This window comes from Eumetopias jubatus, unplaced genomic scaffold, assembly GCF_037043125.1.
Source record: "Eumetopias jubatus isolate StellerSeaLion01/CBP00866 unplaced genomic scaffold, mEumJub1_p1.0 scaffold_16, whole genome shotgun sequence".
Classification (NCBI taxonomy): Eukaryota; Metazoa; Chordata; class Mammalia; order Carnivora; family Otariidae; genus Eumetopias; species Eumetopias jubatus.
In genome coordinates, this window is record NW_028274822.1 from 48,465,109 (window position 1) to 48,484,063 (window position 18,955).

The window sequence follows — 18,955 nt, forward strand, 5'->3', positions numbered from 1 at the left end:
AAAATAGGTAAATCCACAAAATCACCTAAAAAGTAGGTATTAAAGACCTCAATTCATTTTTTCAAAAAGCATGAGAGCAAGAAAATCACATGCAAATGAAACCAGTGAGAATCATCCCGTAAGCACAGAAATATGCAGGAAGAAATGTTTTTCCTAAAACAATTCAGTATATTCAAAGAATGTATATTGTGTAACACTCGAGATCATTAAAAAAGAGTGGAAATACTACCTATAGTAAACATACCTTGACTGTTTTGTACAGACTTTGTTTTAGCAACTCTACATGGATTTAACTGAAGAACGGATGTAAGTTCACATGCTCCACGGACTGACCTGGCTATTTTTACTGGCTCATGAGAATCAGTTCCCTTAAACAGAAAGAATTATTAGCATCTAGATGAAATAATGAACAACCATTTTAATAAAAATACTTGAACATTTAACACAAACCTTCATATCATCGAAAAGATTCTCGGTCTCCAAACTTTCACGTGGACGTAGAGGGATTTTAAAGATGGGATTTTCTTCCTTGATTTGTAATGGTGTTTTATTATCTGGAGATGATTTACCCAAGGACTGGAGGATACACTCCTGTAAACAGGGCTCCTCTGGGGAATCTCTGGTTAACACACTGCTTCCGCTCAAGGCCTTGCGGCTTGAGGAAGAGCCCTTTGGAATGGGCTTCAAGGCCTCAAAGAGAGTCACTTGCCTAAATCTGATTTTAGAGGTCTCACTTCCTTGGCTTTTCTCTTGACGCTGAATAGCCGAAAATCGATCAGACAGATCTAGAGGTTTATCCATCACATAGTCTCCATTCACAGAAGAATGACCATCCAGTAAAAAAGGAAAGGCATTTTCTTTATCAAAAGAGGCTTGGGGGCAGCTAACTTCATCTTCAGTTTCTTCCTCAATTTTCTTTCTTTTGGATGTTCTGCCTCCCAGTGATTTCAGGGGTACCGCATGTTTGTCTTTATCAGTGACAGCATCTTTAATGTGATCAAAACCATCCTGTTCATTTTTGGATTCACTTACATTTTTATTGATAAGCATCTGCTTATTTGAAGATGAATGGCTAATGATCTTGTTCACTTCAGACCCAAAATTATGATGTGTGAAAAGGGCACTATCTTCAGATTTTGATCTAGTTTTCTCTGATCTAGAAGTAGAAATGTTGTTGAAGGGTGCTGTTTTCAGAAGTTTTTTCCCAGTCTCTAAGAGAGAAGGGGACAAACTTGTATTCAAACCTAAACTACGTTTCACATTAGAGGTAGCCCCAAATACAGGAGAAGATACCCGAGTAGTCAATTCTTCTTGAGAAGGAGTCTTTGATTTAGAATCTGAAAATCTAAAAAAAATAAGGATTGGTAAAACTTTCTTCCTACTGAAGAAATAGGGTAAAAATTGTAAGACAAGCATATGAGAAAACTTACACTAATATAGAATTATTAATAATAAGGGTTTTAGCCATGTATTAGACTCAGATGATTAACCAACATTTGAAATAGGGTAGAGGTGTCTGCTTTTCTTCATTTGGCTGACAAAAAGCAGAGGAAAAATGATACAGTAATCTATCTCAATACCTTGATATTCCTATCTATAAATATTTTTCCTAAGTAATTTAAACAACTTCACTAATATAAGAAAATCGTATTTTAATAAATTCCACTAGAGACCCAAATTCTTTTGTTAATATGAAATCTCTTCATAAGTAACTTCAAGAAACAAAATCCTTCTACTACAGAATTGAACGTAACTTAAGAGCCAGCCTGCCTGTAGCAGAGCAGACAGCTGTGATAGTACACTAGAGTATTGGGTTTAAGTTTGAAGATGTGGAATGGGTAAGAGCTCCGGCTCTGGTCCTTAAGAGTTATGTGGTGTTAAATAAGGCATTTAATCTCTGTAGAGCTGCATTTTTGTCGACTAAATAGGAGTAATAAAACCTACTTTAATGAATTACTTTGATGACAAATTAAATATGATATATGCATCTAAAACTAAAAGCACTTTTAAAAAAAAGCAAGACAATACATAAATATAGGTTATTATTAGTGGATGTTCTGAAATTAGTAAATGAGATGCAACACAATTGAAAATTCATCGAAGCTTATAGATGCATTTTATAACATCTAGTTTTTGGAAAAACAAACAGAGACTGGGTCTTTATAGAAGCAGAGGAACAAGGCTGGAAACTCTTAAATAATGCTTGATAGAAGTACAGAAAGAACCTAAAAAATAATATCTCTCCATAATAATGCAAAAGGCCCTCAATTCATCATAAAGTGGGGAACACATGTATTTTTAAAAGATTTATTTATTTGAGAGAGAGAGAGAATCTCCAGCAGACTCCCTTCTGAGCATGGAGCTTGACTTGGGGCTCAATCTCATGACCCTGAAATCATGATATGAGCTGAAATCAAGAGTAGGACGCTTAACTGATTTCGCTACCCAGGCACCTCATGGGAAAAATATTTTTTAAAATAAAAATTAATACAGGTTCTTGGCTGGCTCAGTTGGTAGAACACATAACTCTTGATCTCAGGGTCCTGAGTTTACGCCCCACGATGGGCATGGAGCCTGCTTAAAAATAAATAAATAAATAAATACAACCAGAATGACAAACTATATGCTGACAGAAACAGTTTGATTATACAGAACTCACTGAAATGAGATCTCACCAATAGTCTAAGTTTTTTACCAAAGTGCCCCAAATTACCTTAAATTGTCTTCATTGTTTCTTATAGATTCCTCAAAAGGTTGTTTCTTGTGATCTTCTAGACATTGATAGAATTCATCACCAAGAGGGCTCATGGGACCCTGAGATTCCTTCAATAGTAAAATATAAAGTACATAGATACAATGAAAGATTATTCATTCTTAAAGAGGAATGAAATGTTGATATATGCTGTGATGTGGATGAACCCTAAAACAGACTAAGTGAAAGAAGCCAGACTCAAAAGCCACATAATGTAGGATTCCATTTATATGAATTATCCAGAATAGGTAGATCTTTAAGGATAAAAAGCAGACTGGTGGTTGCCAGGGGCTGTGGGTAGTAGGGAATGAGAATTGAATGTTTAACAGGTACCAGTTTTATTTTGGGGTGATGAGAATGCTTTGGAACCAGAGAGGTGGTAGCTGCATAATACTGTAAATGTATTAAATGCCATGAACTGTAGACTTTAAAATGGTTAATTTTATGTTATGTGCATTTCACCACGATAAAAAAAAATATGAAGTACTTCTAAGTTTAAAGAGAGAAAGCCTTCAATATTTTACTATTCTACATAAGTACATTCTATTACTGGTATGTAAAACTCCATCAACTCCAATTCCAAAACATATTAAGATGAGGCAAAAGGAATAAAGATAGTTATTTATGCTGATAGGAGATGAATTTAAAAGAGAGCAGTGCTTCTCAAACTTTAAGATGCATTCAAATCAACCGGGGATCTTGTGAAAACACAAGTTCTCTTGCAGTAGGTCTGGAGTGGGGTCTGAGATTCTCCAACAAAACTTTAAGGTGACCCAGATGCTGTTGGCCTATGGATCACACCTTGAGCAGCACGTCTTTAGAGATTAGCTCCCTTAATATATTTAATATATAAACTACTTACTTGTCAGGTTTATGGGTAGGAGGGAATTAGAAATCATTAAAACACATTTGAAGTTCAAAGGTTAAAAACTACCCACTACCACTTGAAGAGTGATTTAAAACTAGAAAGAACAAAAACAAAATCCAAACATGAAAAATCAATTCAATTTTTAAGAATTTAACAGTAAGACAATTTTATAAGAGCAAATATACATTTACTGACTAAAGCAAAGGAATACTATTTTAAAGTTGCATCAAAATAAAACAAAATTGAAGAGTAAGCTTTCTATTTTTAGGGATCACTTAAGGAAAAAAAGTGAATGTGCCTGATGTAAGGAAGTACTAAAAAAATGAAAAGAAATTCATGGGATCAATTTCTGACCCAATCCCTAAGAATGAGATTGCACATATAAGGACAAAAAAACTAAAACATCTACAGCAGTCCCAAGAATTCAGCCTGTTTTCCAAAACAAACCCCAGTTTAAAGGCTACTGAAAAATTCCAATAAATTCTGACACCAACCTTAAAGTTTAAGTCTTCAGTAAGACAAAACAAGCTAGGGGTAGGGAGAATACAGGAAGCAGGGAAGGGTTGGTCAAACCCTCCACGCCATCATCACTTCCCTAAATTTTGATTCAACCCACAACCTATAATACGAAGAATTCTAAAGACTTCAGGTTTTTGGGATGCTGGGGTAGATAATATAAATGGGCCCTTCTAACCATATCAATTTTGTTCTAGGCCTTTATCCCTTGATCCTTGGATAAAATAACTTCTCTTGCTCAATTCTCTAACAACCGACCTAAAAGGACACCAGTTAATTCATATTATCACCAAACTAAACAATTACTTACAGATTCTTCTTGAACACTAAATCCAAGTGTTTCAGCAACAACTGTAGCTAAATTAAAAGATGACTTATCAGTAGGACAACTGCTTGTTCCATGTGTTTCTAAATAAGAAAAAAAAAACCCCACAATTATGTAATTGCAGAAATGAGATGTATTGAAAAATACAAAAAAGGAAAAAAAGAGGCTCAAAGAACTACTTTATCGATGGTACTGGACAATTTTAAAATTCTGTGCAAAAAAGTCCAAAATATCTATCATAAATGGCAATAAACTGCAGGTATCTATCATTTACATTTGCCAAATTTTTTCAGCTAAGATTTTCTATTTTTCCTAAATGAACGGAATGCAATGGGCAGATTATTTTTCTTATTGCCACTGAATAAAAACCCTAAAAAATCATATATAATTGCGATGGATTTCTTGTAGTTTAAGATATGGCATGAATATAAAACCATATTTATAATATCTTTCATGAAAACATACTTTGTGGGAGAGATTTTCAGCACTGCATAATTTTCAAGATTAAAGCTAAAACATACATAATTACCTGCATTCAAGTATTTTACAAAGTTTTATGTGTACAGAGTTTCAACAAATCAACAGGTGTTTATGGGGCACATATTAAATTCTAGGTATTGTGCTAGGCACTAGATGAAAAGAAAAAAAGTTCTTGTCCTCAAAGAGTTTAAGGGGTGATACAGGTGAAACAGAAAGGTAAAAAAGAGAATTGCAATAAAATGTGATAAACATTAAAGGTACATAAGGAGTGATTTAAACAGAGAGGAAGAACTCCTAAATCTGCCTGGGGTTATCAGGGAAAGCTATAGCCAGTGATGCCTCAGCTGACCCCTTGAGAACAAGAGGATCTGGACAGGTCACCTGGCCCAGGGACAGAGGGAAGGACTCTAAGTATGTGTAAGGGTTCAGATACGTGAATTGCTGGAAATCAAAATGCAAAAGATGTAACTATAGTAGGACATAAGCCCAGATAGGCCAGTGAGGGATCTCTCGCTCTCTCTCTCTCCCTGGGGTATGGAGAGGTGAAGAGTGCAATCCTTCCCCTACTGGATTCAACTGGAATGATTGGGAGATAATACAGAACACAGACCACTTTTTCAGCTTTGAACAGAAGCTGCAGCTAAGAATGGAGACAATTGAGGGGTTATTTTGGGGCACCTGGGTGGCTCAGTCATTAAGCAGCTGCCTTCAGCCTCAGGTCATGATCCCGGGGTCCTGGGATCGAGCCCCGCATCGGGCTCCCTGCTCCACGGGAAGCCTGCTTCTCCCTCTCCCACTCCCCCTGCTTGTGTTCCCTCTCTTGCTGTGCTTCTGTCAAATAAATAAAATCTTTAAAAAAAAAAAAAAAAAGGAGAGGGGTTATTTTTAAAAGATAGAAGGTAACATATGCATATATTGAAAAGAACAAACATGCAGAGAAGGTGGAGATATAAGAAAGGAGGACAACTGAGGGAGCAAAGTCCTGGCAGCAGCAGACGAGAAAGGGTTCCAGAGTGTAGACAAATAAGGATCTGCCACACTCAGTGTTATGTCCCCAGGACCCTCTGCCAGACAGTCTGTCTATACACATGGACACATACTCCCTGTCTCACACACAAATATGAATGACTTATTAGCTTTTAGAGAGTAAGTTTTGTACTCACATTAAATGAATGTGATTAACCTTGACCAACCATCTCCTCTTACCTTTTCACGGATGTAGTAACTGTTCCCTCTCTTTCCTTAGAATTACTCATTTCTCTCTCTGTACTTGACCATTCCACCAACATAAAAATATGCTGCACAGGGGCGCCTGGGTGGCTCAGTTTGTTGACCGTCCGCCTCTTGGTTTCAGCTCAGGTCATGATCTCAGAGTCCTGGGATCGAGCCCTGTGTCTGGTCCCTCGCTGAGTGGAGTCTGCTTGTCCCTCTCCCTCTGCTCCTTCCCCCACTCCCCAGCTTACTCTCTCTCAAATAAATAAAAAAAATATGCTGCATATGCTATAGTATCCCATCTTTTAACATCCTCACTTGACCCATTTTATAGCTACTCTCCCATTCTCCCGTCCCCTCTCCCATAAAACACCTTGAAGGTCCTGTTTACAAGTGTTCTCTCTGCTTACTCTGCCAGCTTCTCTTGACGTGCAACAGTCTAGCTGAATACCATTACACTTTTAACAATTCGTGTTACAAGTTTTGACACTCAATGATCTGCATGTGACCAAATCCAATGGTGAATTTTCAGTCTTCATCTTCCCTGACCTATTAGCACTGTCTGCCACAGTTGACCACTCCCTCCTCTCCCCACATGGCTTAAAGGACACTACTTTATCTCAGTTTTTTTTTTTAAGATGTATTTATTTATTTGAAAGAGAGACAAAAACAGAGAACAGAGGGAGAGGGAGAAGGAGAGAAGCAGATTCCTTGCTGAGCACAGAGCCTAATGAGGGGCTCGATCCCAAGACCCCAAGATCATAACCTAAGCCGAAATCAAGAGTTGGACGCTTAACCAACTGAGCCACCCAGGCGCCCCTATCTCAGTTTTTCTCTCACTGGCAGCTCACTTTGTTGGTTCCTCCTCATTTTCACAACCTCTAAACCACCACCTAGACAGCTGTAATATCACTTTTAAGGAGGTGAAAAATGGGGGCACCTGGGTGGCTCAGTCGTTAAGCGTCTGCCTTCGGCTCAGGTCATGATCCCAGGGTTCTGGGATCAAGCCCCACATCGGGCTCCCTGCTCCGCGGGAAGCCTGCTTCTCCCTCTCCCACTCCCCCTGCTTGTGTTCCCTCTTTCGCTATGTCTCTGTCAAATAAATAAATAAAATCTTAAAAAAACAAAACAAAACACCTTCCTTTAAAAAAAAAAAAAAAAAGAGGTGAAAAATGGTTCCGAAGGCAAAACAATCTTTTTATGGATAAAGCACTTATATACATATACTCATACGGTATATCTGTAGTAGTGAAATTCCATGGAAAAGTGGTTAGGGAAAAAAATGTCTACAAAGGCTAGGGTGGGGGTAAGAAAAATAGCTGAGAATGACTATTTTATATAATGAAGCACCCCAGAGCTAAGTACTTGAACTTCTCTTCTCTATCTACATTCACTTGCTTGGTAATCTCATCTAGTTTTCTGGCTTTAATACCACCCACATGCTAACAATTTCCATTCATATCTCTATCTTAGACCTTTCTAAACTCACATCCAATTATTCACCCAAAATCTTATTTGAATGTCTATGTAGCACCTCATAATATTCTCAAAACCAAACTTTTGATTTCTAACCACCCCTATCCCCACCTCCCACTCTGTAAACCTGACGCTCCTAGTCTCTTTCCTTTTGGTAAACAGCAGCTCTAAAGAACAGAGTTGCCCAAACCAATCTCCCCTTCACTCACTCGGCCCTAGCCACAGAGGCTTCCTTCATGTTCCTCATAAAGAACCAAACAACACCCTGGTCCCAAGGCCTTTGTGCTCTGACTTCTCTACCTGGGGTGTCCCTTTCCCCATATCCACATGACTCCCTTGCTTCCCTACATCTCTCCTCAAGTGTCACTTTCTAAAGTGAGGCTTTCTAGTATCTCTTTTTTTTAAAAAATTTTATTTATTTGAGAGAGCGCAAGGGAGTGAGAGAGAGATCACGAGCAGGGGGGGAAGGGTGGAGGGAGAAGCTGAGCAGGGAGCCCGATGCAGGACTCAATCCCAGGACTCAGCATTATTCTTTAGAATACTTGCTTCTACCTAATATGTATTTATTTTCTTTCTCCCTCAACTAGATTGTAAGCTCTATGAGGTTAAGGGCTTTGTTTTGTTCAGTGCCTGGTATATAGTAGGCACTCAAGTATTTGTTGGATGAATGAATAAAGCACAGGAAAGCTTGTTTACTTAAAATTATTAGCAATGTGTATTAATACGGATAGGGATATTACTATGAATAACAGGATAACATGACTTTCCAATATGAAAAAGACTGCTATTTACCAATAATACAAACAAAATCATATGGAAAATACTGCTTAATTCAGACTGTTGGCCTCTCTTGCCCACAAGTAACCACAAATTTTAAACTTATAAAGTAAATCTCAGTATGTTGCTTACTAGCCACTGGGGATTGACTCTGATCACAAGTGTCAGCCACTAGAATTTCACTTTCATTAGGTTTATGTTGTGGATGATTTGAAGACTTTGGAACTTTTCTCAGTTCTAAAGGGAGAAAAGAGATTAAATATAAATAAACAATTATGATACAAAATACCAAAATATGTAATAAACCAAACTTGTCTTTAAGTGCATTAGAAGTGTTATTTTACTGATAAAATCTTCATATTCTAAAAGTTCATTCTTTTAGTTTCACTAAGAAACAAAGCTGGAAGTTAGGACTGTGGGAAAGGACTAGACTAGATAAGCTTCTTCTGACCTAAGTACCCTAGAGTTCTAATATTTTAACACATCTTTTCCTTGTGTATTTGTTGCAAATCAGTAGGTTCATTTAAAATGAATATGGCATCATATATCTCAACAATCTTTGTTTTTAGAGTTTTTATTTTCTGGAAGGAAATACCAAAACATGCTTACTAGAAACCATTCCAATGTTTAAGGATTTAATTTAAAGAAAACCAAAAGAAGGACAAAGTAAAGGGAAACAGACTTTTATTAATTTTAACTAGAAAATATTATAATGCACTATAAACTCTAAAATAAGCAAGGGTAGTTAGAAAGGGAAGAAGACCAAGTAGTCCTTAAATAAGTTTTTTTTTTTTTTAAAGATTTTATTTATTTGAGAGAGAGAGAGAACGAGAGATAGAAAGCAGGAGAGGGAAGAGGGTCAGAGGGAGAAGCAGACTCCCTGCTGAGCAGGAAGCCCGATGTGGGACTCGATCCCGGGACTCCAGGATCATGACCTGAGCCGAAGGCAGTCGCTTAACCAACTGAGCCACCCAGGCGCCCTAGTCCTTAAATAAGTTTTAAAATAATTTGCATGGCTCAAAAACGATCTTATATTTTATAACCAAAATTTTAGATTCCAAGTAAAAATGATCAGAGCAAGACTAAAACAGACAAGTTTTAAAACAGTTACAGGTTATTCTCATATGATGAAGAAATAAACCAGAAACATTTAGACAAGATATAAAAAAAGACTTTCCTAATAAAGAAAACTGCTGTGATTTGTTTTTTTAGGTATTCTGACAGATGCATTTAAACATGATCCAATATGTAGAGGCTTATCTGTAGTGATTCTGTCAGATAGCAGACTAAAAAGGCCAAAGAATGTTCATTTTAGATTCAAGAGCTCACATTTTACTTTAGTTCCTAATTAAATATAAGATTTGTAACAGTTCTTTTGTTTTCCACTAGAGGGTGATGCAAGTTCATATAAAATGGAAAAAAAAACCTGCTAATTTTCCAATATCAAAAAATAAGATCTACTTATTATTTTAAAGGCATAGCTACTGTCAACAGTTTATTTATATTATTAAATTATCTCTAGAAATATGCACACTCCTTCCCTCCAACCAATGTTTTCCTTGTTACAAACAATTTAGGTTAAAAATGAAAGTCTTTACCATTTATTTCATATCAATATTAAAAGAAATAATCATTGTATCACATCACATGATAAATTTCAGGGCTATATGCAAAGGCAGTTCCAAAGTATTTAGCAGAAATGGTAAGTGGGCTTCGAAGTAGAAATATGCCACTGGTAAGCCACAAAGTAGATACTTTATAAAGCCATTTCTTGGTTATCATCAATTGCTACAAGTTAAAACAAAAACAGCCAGTTAAAGCTACTGGTAGGAGTAGCTGTGGTAAGACATGGACAGTATAAAAATTTAGCTCCAGGGTGATCTGTATTAGAATTCTGACTCACCTACTTACTTGACAGGTGACCCTGAGTCAGTTATTTAACCCCTCCAAAGAGCAAACCTTTCTTCATTATAAAATGAAGATACTCCTTTAGCTGCCATCTTGCGTCCCTGCGTGTATGCACCTAATCTCAGCTGGTCCGCCCGAGACCCCCTGAGCGCCAACCCTATTCCCCCGCGCGGTCCCATTTCCGCTCCAACAAGATGAAAGAAACTATCATGAACCAGGAGAAACTCGTCAAACTGCAAGCACAAGTGCGCATTGGTGGGAAAGGAACTGCTCGCCGAAAGAAGAAGGTGGTTCATAGAACGGCTACAGCAGATGATAATAAACTTCAGTTCTCCTTAAAGAAGTTAGGGGTAAACAATATCTCTGGTACTGAAGAAGTGAATATGTTCACAAACCAAGGAACAGTGATCCATTTTAACAACCCCAAAGTTCAGGCATCACTGGCAGCGAACACTTTCACCATTACAGGCCATGCTGAGACAAAGAGGCTGACAGAAATGCTACCCAGTATCTTAAACCAACTTGGTGCAGACAGTCTGACTAGTTTAAGAAGACTGGCTGAAGCTCTGCCCAAACAATCTGTGGATGGAAAAGCACCACTTGCTACCAGAGAGGATGATGATGATGAAGTTCCAGATCTTGTGGAGAATTTTGATGAAGCTTCCAAGAATGAAGCAAACTGAATTGAGTCAACTTCTGAAGAACATAAAACTTGAAGAAGTTACCGGGAGCTGCTATTTTATATTATGACTGCTTTTTAAAATTTTGTTCATGGATCTGATAAAATCTAGATCTCTAATATTTTTAAGCCCAAGCCCCTTGGACACTGCAGCTCTTTTCAGTTTTTGCTTATACACAATTCATTCTTTGCAGCTAATTAAGCTGAAGAAGCCTGGGAATAAAGTTTGAAACAAGGTTAATAAAGTTCTTTGCCTAGGAAAAATAAATAAATAAATAAAATGAAGATACTGACAGCTACCTTCCAAGATTGGCAGAAGAATTAAAATTTGGTAATAATGCACTTGAATCACTCAGTGTATTACCTGGCACACAATAGGTGAAAATTAACATTAAGTTCCTTTTCCTTTTTCCTTCTAATCCCACTCAGATGCAGACATAGGAATTAAATAAAAGGAGAAAAACCTATAAACTACATTTATAAAATGCTGGGCATTTACATATTCAGATAAGTAATGCATGCCTATACACAACATAGGCAGAAAATGCCTTCCCAGTCACCTCACTAATGGAACTTAAACTTACAGTTACGATGTAAGTTCCCTAACAATGGCTATCTTCCCTCTACTAGATGGAAGAACAGAAAAACTCACCATAGCAGAAAACTTTTTTATACAAAAACAGATAACTAAAATAAAACTCCAATCCTTACCGTTTGTACACACGGACTGCTCCAGTTTAGCATGTGTTTGTTCTATGTATCGGACATGGAGGTTCTCCTTTCTTCGTAGCCGATTAATGCCAGAAAATGAAAAGGCTGTTATTGGTGAATCTGGAATAACATTTTCCTCAGAGTCAAGATCTGCCACTTGGTGCTGCTGATCATTTCTAGAGGAAGATAATGACAAATGAAAGAAAATTAATTCAACAAATATTTATTAAAACATCCCTAGTATGGACTTACAAAAGAACACAGGTTGTAAAAGATGTAATGCCTTGCATTTTTTTTTTTTTAAGATTTTATTTACTTATTTGACAGAGAGACAGTGAGAAAGGGAACACAAGCAGGGGGAGTGGGAGAGGGAGAAGCAGGCTCCCTACTGAGCAGAGAGCCCATTGCAGGGCTCAATCCCAGGGCCCTGGGATCATGACCTGAGCTGAAGGCAGATGCTTAACTGAGCCACCCAGGTGCACCTAATTCCTTGCATTTAATTAATACAAGGATTAGAGAAGTATTCAAATGATTAGAGTACCAAGCGGGGAATACTCTTGTGAGAAGTGAAGTACAAAGTGTAGTTGGGGTACCTTGAGGTAAAATGAAAAGAACTTCAAATGGCAGAGAAAATGAGCAGAGGATCCACACATTTGAGTAACAGGCATCCAATACTCTGCACCTGGTGTTAGAGAAGGGCAAGCTGGAACTACATGAACAATAGCCTTGATTAAAAGTGTGCATAATTTGGAAAGCAAGAGGAAAAGAGTTAATTAAGGTTTTAGAGCATGGAAGTAATGTGACAATCGAGCAGCAAGACTGCAACACGGACTGGGACAGAAAGAAAGGAAGCAAGGAATCAATTCGGCAGTGGCTACCATGGTCCAGGCAAGAGTTTCTGTGGGTTTGAATTAGAATGTTGAAAATAGCTATGGAAAGAAAGGGGCCAATGTTAAATACTGTGGTAGTTGAATCAACATGACTTGGCAAATGACAAATACAGGGTGATGAATAATACTAACACCGATAACTACCAACATTTGTTGGAGGTTTATATTGCTAGGCATGAAGTTCTATATGCATCAGTTTAATTATTACAACTGTATGTGCTATTAATATCACTCTCATTTTACAAATGAGAAAATGAAGATATGGAAGTTAAGTCACTTTCTAAAAAATAAGTAACAGAAGCAGGATCTAAATCCCAGCAGCCAGATTCCCAGGACAGTACTGAGAAGCACTCAATGTGTTATCCTTAGTATAGACATGAGACTAATAACCGACTACAAGTAGGATTCACACTTTGAGTTTCCACCACTGCTTCTACCCAGGCCCCCTTACAATCTACTCTTAACATATAGTCAGAAAAGTTCTACTACAACTTTAGTCATATTGTGTCACTCCTCTGATTAAAACCTGCCATATCTCCCCATTTCACTGAAAACACAAGCCAAAGTCTTTTAAATGATCTAATTGTCCCCCTCCCCCTATTACCTCTCTGATTTATTTTTTTATTATACTCTACTCCACTCATCCTCGCTTCCTGAAGGAAGCCTGCCATAGGTTCCTTGCTCTAGCTCTTCCATCTGCTTGGAATGCTCATCCCCAGATATCACTTAGCTATCTCATTTCCTTCAAGTCCTGGCTGAAGTTTTACTTTCTCATCAGTGCCTACCTTGAACATGCTATTTAAAATTGTAACCTCCTGGAGTGCCTGGGTGGCTCAGTTGGTTGAGCACTGGACTCTTGGTTTTGGCTAAGGTTATGATCTCAGGGTTGTGAGACTGAGCCCCACATTGGCTCTGTGCTCAGCACAGTTTGAGATTCTCTCCCTCTGCCCCTCTTCCTTCCTCATGCTCTCTCTAAAATACATAAAATCTTAAAAAAAAAAGATTGTAACCTACTTCCCATACCTTAGGTACTCCTGTTCCTTGTTATTCTGCTGTTTACTTTATCTACAGTATTTATGGCTTTCAAACATAGAATATAATTGATTTATCTATTGCTCACCTGCCAGAATGTAAGCTCTAAGATGATAAAGAATCTGGTTGATCGATGCATCAAGTGTCTACGATAGTAGGCACTTGGTACATGCTCAATAAATATTTGTTGAATGAATGAATATGAGAGATTCCCAGATTCCATTAGAAAAGTAAATTTGTGCTGATTTCAGGCATATATTTTTGCCCAACTCAATTCAAGACCAAAGGCACCTAAAGACTGGGTCTGGACTGAATTGTGGTTATTGAGTAAATAGTTAATTAACTTGAGCTCAATTGACTTTCCCATGTGAAATGATTACTGACCTTATTGGCCAATTCTTACCAGTTTGTCAGGCATTTAAGGCTTTATGTGATAAAACCACTCTATCTAATATACTCATTATCAATCTGTAATACTATTTCCAAACAAAAAGCAATGAGAATTTTATAAACTATGACCAACAGCAATTTAAAAAAAATTACAAGATTAATTTTTCCTAACACAGATTTATATCTTAATTTCCTGGATAATATCAACATTACTTGTAGCCTATAATCCTATATTCTATACTGAGGAAAATCTTTAGAGCTAATATCTACTTTTAACTGTCTTATTCTGTAAAAACAGAGTAAGCTAAGGTTATATAAGAAAGCCTTATAAATTAATGGAGTGTGAAATCTATCTGACCTTGCTTTAACTAATAACGTCACAGGCTATCTGCCTATTAGTCATGAAAATTCAACCTGGAACATGAATGAGTCACAAGAAATTGATTTCCCGGCAGAGCAGTGGGGATCACAAAAGGAAAACAAAACAAAAACAAAACCCACCATAAGTAAACAAGTATTGGCTTTTGTCATAAAAGGGAAAAAAAAAAACCCAAAACAACTTCCATGTATTAACCAAGTCTCTTCTATAAAGCATTGGGTCTCCCTGATTTTTCAGAAACATTAAAAGTTCATGCTGTAGCTTTAGTTAATTATGCACACTGGTCAACTTTCTTCTACTTTTCTAACAGCACAAGAGTAAAATTTTTTTGATTGTGTGTTTTATTTGTTGGCCTTCCCTTAAATTCCTTTCAAAACAACTTTAGTTGTTTTTTCTCAAGACCTATAAAGATCCAGGGTCTCCCTCTGTAAAGAATCTACAAAAAAGTTTTTAATGTTCAGCTTTTCTTCTCTAAAGAACTTACAGTTTTAGTTAAAACATAATTTAAACACAATGAGCAGTTATAGTCATCAAGTTTACTTAAACATTCTGATTTCCAAAAAAGGGGAAAAGATCCCTAAATACAAACTAGTGACCTCTTAGAACCTGTATAAGTTTATAATATGAATAATTCAAGTAAGACTACTTTTATTTTTTTATTTTTATTTTTTAAAGATTTTACTTATTTATTTGAGAGAGAGAATGAGAGAGAGAGAGCACAAGAGGGGGTCAGGTCAGAGGGAGAAGCAGACTCCCTGCTGAGCGGGGAGCCCGACGTGGGACTCGATCCCGGAACTCCGGGATCATGACCTGAGCCGAAGGCAGTCGCTTAACCAACTGAGCCACCCAGGCGCCCTCAAGTAAGACTACTTTTAATTCTGAGGAATGTTTCATTGTATATGTAGCTCTCTCAGGAAGGCATGCGATATCTCTTGATATCATCTCCTGCAGAACGATTATGAAAGAAATATGTAGTAGTATGCCTCAGGGCTCCATCCTCAGTCTGATTTTGCTCAACATTTTATTAACGATTTTGATGAAGGGAACTAATGGAATATTCATCAAATTTGTGGAAGACATAAAGCTCAGAATAAAAGTTAACCTAATACATGGCAGGAAAAAATCAACATATGAAAGACCCCTAAAGGGTTGGAATAATGGGCCAAATCTAACAAAACAAAATAGAACAGGTTAAATGTGAGATTATAAGCCTCACTGAACTGAATCAGAAGAGACAGAATCCAAACTCTGCCATCTATGCAGGCAGGTAAGCTTTTGAGGATGCTTCAGCACAAAACTACAAGAAAGGGTATACAAACTCTGAAGTGAGGCAGACCTGGGTTCAAATGCTTGGTCTGACACTTATCAGTCATATTGGGTAAGTGAGTTAACCTTTCTGAACCTTAGTTACCTTATCTATAAAGTATGGTACTGTAATTTCCCACTTCCTTTTTGGTAGGAAAGCTCTGAAAAGGAAGTAATATATATAAAGATGTAATTCAATGCCCAGAAAATGGTATTTAATCAATAGTGTTCTTCTTTTAAGATGAAGGAGTAGGCTAAATGGTATAAGGTTTCTTCAACAACCTACTATGAAGCCATGACTCTGAAGTCATGTATTTTTATCTAAAACAACATCTACAAGTAGAGGATAGGAAAGACTCTGACTTCAAGGTTCTAGTCACAGTAAGCCCAACAAGGAACAACCAGAAATATTTATGTGCTGTGACCACATTAATAGAAGTAAAAAGATACAGAAAAGTGGAGATGGTACAGACCACACCTAGAATACAGAGTTCTTTTTTTAAGAGAGAGCGCACACGTGAGCTCAAGTGCGTGCGTGGTCAGGAGGCGTAGAGGGAGAGAAAGAATCTCAAGCAGACTCTCCGCTGACTGCAGAGCCCAACATGGGGCTCGATCTCAGGACCCTGAGATCATGACCTGAGCCGAAATCAAGAGTTGGATGGATGCTTAACCGAATGAGCCACCCAGGAGGTGGCCCTAGAATACTGAGTTCTTAATTAGGATATTGACAAACTAAAACATTAAAGAGAAATGGTCCTTTGAAGTCCTGAAGAAATGCCTCCTGAGGAACAGTTAAAGAACAGAGGATAATTTCCCTAAGGAAGAATAAGACTCAGGAGGGCCCTGACAGTTGTCTTCATGAATGCGAAGTAGAAGAGGGGATAGAACTTGTCCCAGATGCTCCCAGTTGGCAAAATCGGGATCAACAACCTCTAAGTAGACTGATTTCTACACAAACTTAGAAAGAACTTTCTAATAATATCTCACTAAAATTAAACAGGCTTGAGAGATTAAATTTATAGTAGAAGTGTTCAAACAATGGCTATTTGTTAAAGAAGTTATACACGGAATTCAGTTTGGAAAAGAGTGAAAATGAAATGAATCTTACAGTCCCTTGAGTGTATGGACTGCTACACGGAATTCAGTTTGGAAAAGAGTGAAAATGAAATGAATCTTACAGTCCCTTGAGTGTATGGACTGCTTTGATCTTCACTGATCCAGTACATCCACTTCCCAAAACAGAAAGAGTCATGACATCAACACTTAGCTTATTTATTGCTTTCTGTGACTGGCAGAGTTGAATATATGTATATGTATACACACACATTTTTAAAAAACTTTATAACAATTTTTTTCTGAATTCATTTCTTACTATAGTGTCACTAAATAACTGTCCTACTATATAAGTTACCTGTAATCAAAACCAGCTGAGGTCAGAATTACTGCATTTAACAAGCAGAGGTATAAGTCAAATGTTTTTTCTAAAGTTCAGAGGAATTTCAGGCACTAATAGCATGTTACAGTGGTTTAGGTAGTCAAAGAAAAGATAATACTTGCCATTTTTTTAAACTGCCAAGCAAAAGTAAATGTTTAAGGAGAGCAAGCTAGAAAAGAGGTGGCTTATGAGAACAACTATCTTAAATTTTAGAAGAGAACTTAAAGACACACTAGATAAGCCTCTACACTGTTTTGATTCAGACACGTCTGAAATAAAAGATGCATACTTTGAAGCACATCTATATGGTTAATCTTTATTGTAATTTCAAACTTGAGCTTTTATTTCTTTTCTAAAATACCAGCGAGCTTTAACAGAAAAATTTGTGACTTTTAGAACACTAAAAATAAACTAGAATTAGTTTGAATGAATTCGAATTCATATTTCACAGAGCAAATGACATTATCCAGCTTCCATTCCTTTTATGTGCCTTGTTTTGGAGGCATTCACCTCACTAAGCCTGTATCAATCTCTACATGCTCATTATCTTGTTTATCTTTGGTATTCATAAATATCAAGGCTGAGATGTTCAGAATACCATAGGCTACATGTAAATCACTTTACAAAACATTAATTAATGCAGGTCAACAATCACTTCTCTGAAATCTTTGGAACCGGATGTGATTCGGAATTCAGATTTTTTTAACATGAAGAGTAACACGGAGCATATACAGCTTATTACATAATAGCTCCAGCGGAGCCCGAGGCATCATCCTGTAGTCAAGTACATTGCCATCTTTACAGCAAAGCATAGGAATGCTCACATGAGATGGGATCGATAAGGACCATATAAATAGCATCCTGTGAGTTGAAGTGAGGTTAGGTTGTAAATACCATTTAAAAAAAAAACAACTTTTGGGCTTTAGAATCATATATAAGAGATTGTGGATGTATGTTCTAGCCTTACCTCAACATGCAACAGGAGTAAAACTGCAAAGAGTTGACACTTTCATAATCTCAGTCTGATCCTATAGCCTGCTTTCCTTGTCTATCATCCCCCCTCAAAAATTCCTTCGCTAATATTCAGTGGACTGATAACATGGGAGGAATATCAAAATCCTATTGGATAGACACTACTTAAAAGTATATACCGTTAAGGATCCTAATTCCACCTGTAAGATGTGTTTATACATAATAAGACAATAACTATTCTAAGCCATAATAATGTGTCACACCTGCATAGTTTACCAAAGTTTTTGTAGATGTCCACTCAAATGCAATAGAATCTTTAAGAGCTCTATGACACCATTAAGACTATCCTGAATCCTAACTCTTAAAAAAATATTTCATAAGCAAGGGGAACTAAGAACTGGCCATATCTCAGCTCTGTGACAGTCAGACCACATCCAGAAAAACAGATTTTTTTTGAGATACTGTTGAATAATGGAAAAAACAGAGGCCTTTAAGTCAAAAGATAGGGGTCAGAGTGATAGACTTATTACCCTACTAGCTGTGAGACGATAGCATGTTATTTGACTTGTGAACTCTGGCTTCCTTGTCTATAAATGCAGAGGTAATAAAAACCACCTTGAAGAATCATAGGGAGGATTAGATATAATAAACATAATGCACAAAGAAGAGTAACAGGTATACAGAACACAAGTTATTATTATTATTTTTAAAGATTTTATTTATTTGACAGAGAGAGAGAGAGATCACAAGCCAGGGGGTTGGGGGCAGAGGGAGAGGGAGAAGCAGGCTCCCAGCCGAGCAGGAAGCCCAATGCAGGGCTCAATCCCAGGACACTGGGATCATGACCT

At 37.2% G+C, this 18,955-nt stretch overlaps 1 protein-coding gene across 3 annotated transcripts in view; it reads right to left on the bottom strand.

Moving 5' to 3' along the window:
* Nucleotides 1-18,955, bottom strand: part of RBBP8 (RB binding protein 8, endonuclease) — an 89,333-nt gene that overhangs the window by 23,631 nt on the left and 46,747 nt on the right. For 2 of the 3 annotated variants that reach the window (XM_088019429.1, XM_088019430.1), the window contains 6 exons: nucleotides 11,705-11,880; nucleotides 8,539-8,643; nucleotides 4,447-4,544; nucleotides 2,714-2,823; nucleotides 451-1,345; nucleotides 245-368 (listed from right to left, as the gene is read on the bottom strand). In XM_088019429.1, coding sequence (XP_087875555.1) covers nucleotides 245-368; nucleotides 451-1,345; nucleotides 2,714-2,823; nucleotides 4,447-4,544; nucleotides 8,539-8,643; nucleotides 11,705-11,880 — 1,508 coding nt within the window. The remainder of the gene's footprint in view (nucleotides 1-244; nucleotides 369-450; nucleotides 1,346-2,713; nucleotides 2,824-4,446; nucleotides 4,545-8,538; nucleotides 8,644-11,704; nucleotides 11,881-18,955) is intronic. The other variant, XM_088019431.1, reaches the window with a different exon arrangement.